At 36.9% G+C, this 6,867-nt stretch overlaps 1 protein-coding gene across 2 annotated transcripts in view; it reads left to right on the plus strand.

Moving 5' to 3' along the window:
• cpne5a (copine Va) overlaps window positions 1–6,587 on the plus strand; it is a 74,326-nt gene extending 67,739 nt beyond the window's left edge. For both annotated transcript variants that reach the window (XM_020648255.2, XM_020648256.2), the window contains 3 exons: window positions 1,037–1,094; window positions 1,250–1,323; window positions 2,692–6,587. In XM_020648255.2, coding sequence (XP_020503911.2) covers window positions 1,037–1,094; window positions 1,250–1,323; window positions 2,692–2,880 — 321 coding nt within the window. In that variant the 3' untranslated portion in view covers window positions 2,881–6,587. The remainder of the gene's footprint in view (window positions 1–1,036; window positions 1,095–1,249; window positions 1,324–2,691) is intronic.
• The last annotated feature ends 280 nt before the right edge of the window (window positions 6,588–6,867 follow it).

The raw sequence follows: 6,867 nt of genomic DNA on the forward strand, positions 1-6,867 counted from the left end.
GACTGAATAATTCAGCTTTGGATACAGAATCTGATCTGGTATTTATAGCTTTTTGCTTGTGGGGTCTTCTGCTGCTGTGAAAGGTGCCAACAGGCTGCTTGTGTTTAGTGTGAGATCAAGAGGCTATGAGGAATGAGTCTGGTGAAGGGAAAGATAGCATGAAAAGGGATGTGACATAGAAAAATGATAAACAATATGGAGATGATGGTTATCGTCTGTCTATTTTCTCCTAACTGTGAGCTGCCTCCCTGTTCAGGAGATTTTTCCTAGGAAAGCTGACCTACTTTTACCCCTGTAAGTGCACTTCAACCAGCATATATCATTCATTCATGCCAGAGTTTCTAGATTTTTTACATCAGGTCAGTGTTTGGATTCATGACAGGGAAAAAACTGAACACTGCATACTGTCCACATGAGAAGCCTGGTTGAATCTTTATTTATGAAGCTTAGGTTGTGTTAGTTTAGATAAGACACATAGCTCTTCTGTTCTCATGTTCTGACATTACTATATTAAAACTAAATGTTATCTTTACTGTTTCTCTTTTTGTGCTTTTCATAAAAAACAAACATTGATTAGTTGTGTGTACTTTTACTCACTTTCTGTTCCACATTTTGTCAAATCTGCACACTGTATGGTACTGAGATATTCTTCCCTATACTGGCTGTTGTCATAACCTGTTTGCCCCTGGGTTGAATAATGTTTTTCATATTTTCTCTCAGTCCCTGGAGGACCCAAAATATGCAACATAATGTGATGTGAAACGCAGAGAAGACACTGTTATGATGTTATATGTCCTTTCTGTTTACATTATTATATTATGTCTGATATTACGTACATGATTCAGTGTCTCTTGAGGACTGTGCTTGTAGATTAATACAGAGTTTGCAGAATGGGAAAAAATACAAACAACTGATAATGTAACCACTCTATACCCTGATGAAAACAATGATGTCATGCTCTGTAACAGCAAGTACAGTACACATGCTCTTCTAATCTGAGTGATAACTGACTTTGTATTCTTCTTTTTCATAACAGGCTGCTAAACTCCCCATGTCCATCATCATTGTAGGAGTTGGCCAAGCTGAGTTTGATGGTGAGAATAGTGACCAATCTTTTTCAGGCAGCAAAACATAGTGGACGTTTGTGGCTGGGGATTTGTGTTTTTAAAGATTCTCACTATAACAAATATAGTAAAGCTTTGGAAACGCATTGATGCACAGAAAGTCATTAAACATATTTTTTCTTTAGCTATGGTTGAGCTTGATGGTGATGACATCAGGATTTCCTCCCGGGGGAAGTTGGCAGAGAGAGACATTGTTCAGGTGAGAGGTTTCTAATGATCGTCTCATGTGCAACACGTTTTTCAAAGCTTCAATCTTTTTAAGTTAATGGGCTTCAAGTTGGCATTGTTAGTTGTTTTTCTAATAAAAAATTATGTCTTATCAGCTAAATGTCTGATTGTCTTGAGTTTATGGTTTAAAGGTATAATATGTTGAATTCTATTAGAATGTTTACATTAAAATATCTAGATTAATAAAAACGGACTAAACTTATTTTACTATATTTTTTGTTGAGTACTTACATTACCTCAAATATTTCCAACAGCTATCAAAGACAGAGATATCCTTATTTTTATAGTTGTGTCAGGATGTGTCTTGTTGTGGCGGCAGCCATGACAGAGCCGTCATGACATACACAACAAGTTAATCTTTGCCAAGGAAACACCGGATGTGACCTCAAAGTTACAAAGCACAAGAGTGTGCAGTGTCAGCGGTAATCCACGTGTACCAAACCATCAAGGTGAAGAGGGGGCTGAAGTGGAAGGTTAAGCTTTTAAATTACCAGTCCCTTATCTATGGTCATAAGCGCTGGATAATGACCAACAGAATGAGATCATGGATACATGAGGCTGAAATGAATTTCCTCAGCAGGATGACTTTACTCAGCTTTAGAGATAGAGCAAAGGAGTAGAGCTGCTACTTCTCACTGAAAGGAGCTGTTTACAGTAGAAGAACCATCTCAGTAGGATGCCTCCAGTGAGCGTCCCTTTGGATGTTTTCCAACCACATCCAACTGGGACGAGACCCCAGGAGAGCCAGAGCTCACTGGAGGTATTATATATTCCCTGCAAATGCATTAGGATTCCCTAGGAGAAGTTGGAAAACATTGCTTGGGAGAGAGATATCTGGGCTTACTTGCTGAACATGCTGCTGGCATGACCAGACCTCGGATAAGTAGAAGACGACGGATGAATTAATGAATGGCCAGACAGACCAAATAACAAGTAGATAAAGCAGATTTTTTTTTATAACTGCAATCCCTCCGCTTTATTACAGTGAATGGGAGAACTTTCTTTCCTGGGTGTCTAACAACTGCTATATAAGTAATAGCAAGCCGTAGAACGACACGTCCTGTACCACAAATGCAAACAAAGCTACATGCCGATTAGATTAAAGAACATCAAGGCCAGATTACATGGGATACATACACTTGGTTCTTTGGTCAATGGATGAGTAATGAATGAAAACCTTACAGTAGGACTTGTGTCAAGTATAAATACTAACATCATCTGCATATTGTTTGATCCAGTCCTTTTCTTCAAGTCAAGTGTAAAAGGTATTCTTGTAATTAATATATACATAAAGAATTGTTTTCATTAAGTAAAACATTTATTTTCCTTGTCACAACAGTTTGTCCCATTCAGAGACTACATGGACCGCACAGGTAACCATGTGCTAAGCATGGCACGGCTGGCAAAAGACGTTCTGGCTGAGATCCCGGACCAGCTGATCTTATACATGAAAAGCAGAGCAATTAAACCTAACCCTGTCCCACCAGCATACTCCGTCGACAACCATGCCCAGACCAACCCCGTGTGAGCCCCACAGACTGCTCTGTGTTGGGGCGGGGCAGGGGGAGGGACTGATGGGACCTTGCATCCACACCCATCATTTAGGAAAATGGAAAAAGCTTTGAGGCTAAATGAAGACATGGTGAGACTCCATTTTGTTTCTGGAGCAATGAGACCACTTAAAGGTGAATATGCCGATGATCAGGGAGGGTTTTTTCTCTCTGATTGCTGTAGGATGAAAGAGCTAAAGGAGCCTGGTGTAGGAGGAGATTTAGTTGTTCGCTGTCAAACCTGTCAAAGTGGTGATGTAATGGATAGCAAGTGAGCCAGTAGAGAGAGCCTGATTGAAGGCATAAATATATTAGATTGTGCCAGTTTGTATCATGTTTGTGATACCTTTTGGAATCGGTGTGTGTTGAACTAGGAAATCATCATGTGTATACTTATTTATGCATTTATTTATTTATTGAAGAAATAATTTATTTATTGGGGGTGGGGTGGGGGGGTGGGCTTTGAAGGTTGGGGTTAAAGTCATATTTCCCCTTCAGTTTTCCTTCTTATATTTTGTGACAAGTGTAATAAAAATCCCATTTCTACTTTGATAAGAACTGTAATCTAACAGCATGTGATAAAAGCTAATAAGCAGTTATTTCAGTGATAGATAATTTTTTGATTGCAAGCTGTTATATAGAGGACCTGCTGTGTGCCGTTGCCATACCGATTTTCCAGCATCACATCTTAAACCTATTTCTAATATTTATATATAACAGAATGCACTAATTACTTTCCAAATGAAAGCACAAAGGTTATGATGTTAATATGCTGAAAGTCATTATTCTAAAAGAAACAACAGTTACCACAAGGAGGATAATGGAAAGGAGTCCACATTAAGTTCTCAGCTCGGCTTTTTGTCTCCCACCATGAGTTTCATACAAGATGACAAGAGGAAAAATATTTATAAGAAAATGACTATACTGATATATTCAAATGTGATTATATTTATTTTAAAAACAGTATGTTTACAGAAGGAAAGATGAGTAATTCAAAGTAAATGCTTGCTTTTCCTGTTAGTATGCAGAGAGGTGAATAATACTGCATAAGCCATGCTGCCATATCTTATTCATCATCTTGCGGTTTGTGTTTTTTTCCATTATAGTCGTTGTGGTTACGGATCATTGTTTGGGATTTTTTTTACTTCTAAAAGACCCTACAAATAAACTTTGATGAGACTGATGTCAGCTTATATCCACTACTTTTTCTCTCCTTGAACACATTTGTTTCCCACAATAAAGAAAACACCAGAGCAGTCAAACATCTTTGAACAAACATCTTTTATGTTTAATGGTTTTTAATCAATCTTAAAAAATCCGACATGCACCGAACAGAAGCAGTTAAACATTTATTTTCTTAATCCCCTGAAATCGTAAGTACTATTTCATTTTTGTGTCCACTGTGTTGAACTCTCTCACATTATGGGAGTGTTAACCGAGAAAACAAAAAGTTTCAATTAAAGCACAGCAGTCCATTTTGTTGCTCGACATTGCAATACCATTTTAATACAACAGTACAATTTCATTTTGGGATTTCATTCAAACCAGTTGTTGATCTTCAAATGTGTTCGCTGTATTTTTAAATTACTGTGTACAGAGTAACAGCCATTGAGGCCCAGGTGTGCAAATCTTAATTTAACTCTTTATGAAGGCCATCTTTTTCATTTGTAGGTACTCAGTCACTCACTATCTCGATCCGAATGTGCCTAGAATATGGAAACATATCCAAATTCAGTTACCCAGGTGTTATTCTGCCAGCAGCAGCAGGTCTCACATTGAAGATACACAGAAAGAAAAGTGTTGCAAGATTAGGACTTTTACAGCTGCAGTGGCTGATACTCGCTCTCTCTACCAGTGTCTGTACTTTTTATACTTCACTCATAATCTTTGAAATAATGACAATGAATAGTGTCACTCAGCCTTGTTGTACAATATTCAAAGTCAAGACTTGTTTACAATTCAGCTATGGCTATTTGCATTGTCTCAAGGAAAAAGTGTCACATGCATTGTTAAGAAGTGAGTTGATCTGCATCGTCTTTTTTTGTACTTACAGCCCTTCATGGAACATCACAGCAAGGCTAATGTTTACAAAGATGTGTCATGTTGTTCTCTGAGAATGTGAAAGCCTGATCTTCTGTTAGAGCAAACGCGTTTACACGATTTTTGTTGCTTCACCATCTTTTTGGCCGTTTAATGTTTACCGGCTAGCATAGCATAGCATAGCATAGCATAGGAAGCACCTTTCTTGTTTTTATTCCAATGGTTTATTCTGATGATTTATTATTTTTATTATTTAATTTTTAATCTCTGTAGCACTTTGAGATTTAAAAAAAATAATCTGAAGTGCATTACAAATAAAATGTATTATTATTATTATTATTATTATTATTATTATTATTATTATAGCAGAGCAGAGCAGGCAGTCTGATGGTTCTTCAGAATCTCAGCTTAGAGGCAGAACACTCCTTCTGTTACAGGCCCTGATCCATATTTGGCTTTTTGTTAGACTTTTAACATTGAATTAGTGATGACATATCTCTCTCTCGGAGCACAAAACACATTTGAATCTGCAGCCAAATTCACTTGTTTACCAGAAGTGAAATGAGGCCATTGAGTTTATTTATAAAACACATAAATACCAGAATACCTCAAACGAAAGAAAAAGCCATTCAAACCAAAATAAATAGTGAATAAATAAAAATGAATTCATTTGTTGCAAAATATAGTTATTAATTATTATGAATTAATAAGTTCAATTTGTCATATATTTAATTTAAAAGTATAAAATTGTTTTCCCTCTAACCTTTAAAAAGCAATGAAAAGTGACTCTACTCAGTATGAAAGGTCCTTCTTTTGGCAGGTTTGTGACTTCACTCACGTATTGCGATAGCGTGAAGAGAAGAAATTATAACATGATATATAGTTGGAGCTGTATGTTTTGGGCACTCAACATATTTATATAATTAATCTAAATCAGCTCCTCTGGCTGCTCGAAGTTCATAAAAACCTTCTTTTTTTCTCTACAGGGAAATCAAAATCAACCCCCCTCAGTTATAAATAAATAATACATTTAAAAATGAGCACAATTTTGACTCTTATGCAATTATGAACCATCAAATTATTTGGAAAAAAAAGGGCAGCCATAAAGATGTCTTTCCAGCAAGACAGTTACTTATTTCATTGTCTCCGTGGAAATGGCTTGAATTATTCCTTCAGTTCAATTTCATCTGAGGCTGAACACTAATTATGTACATAAGCCCCATATAAAGGATATTCTGTGCCAAACTGTGTTCCACATTTGGTGAACTTGGCCTCAATGTGCATGCCAAATGGCAGGAAGTTTGATATTCTGCCTTTATTTCACTATAAGTAAACCAGTCATGTGCATCGTTTGTTACTTGGGATGTTATTTGGGTTAAAAAAAAAAACAACCTCTAGCATGTTTCATGTCTGCTTCCTTTCCAATGGGTTCCTATGAGACACATACTGTATGGGTTCTTCTCTCCACTACTCCTGTTTTATCCCAGGTTGTTTACATACCTCTCTTGGTCTCTGACTTGCATGCTGAAAATTTTCCAAACCAGGTGTTGGACATGATATTGTCGTCACGTGGTTTGTGAAATGCTTTGTAATGGATTGCCTTAACTGAGAATTAATAAAATATTGAATACTTGGCAGAATGCAATTTTTTGAGTGTCTGTTTGCTGGAGATAAAATGTGTTGTTTAAAACAGCAACTATCACCATTCAGATTCAAGAGTGTACTCCTTAAGAAGTGTCTCCCTCTTTTGCTATTAAAACATTTTTATTTTCTCTTGCAACATTTCTCCTACAGTACCCACAATGCAACTTCACCATGAGTGAATTAATTTGATTTGAGGTAGCTCCTCTTGTCCAATCCGTTACCTGTAGAGAGTGACAGTTTCTAAGCGGGTAACGAGATCACACCTTCACGTCCCTTTTTGA

Source organism: Labrus bergylta, chromosome 12 (genome assembly GCF_963930695.1).
Source record: "Labrus bergylta chromosome 12, fLabBer1.1, whole genome shotgun sequence".
Taxonomy (NCBI): domain Eukaryota; kingdom Metazoa; phylum Chordata; class Actinopteri; order Labriformes; family Labridae; genus Labrus; species Labrus bergylta.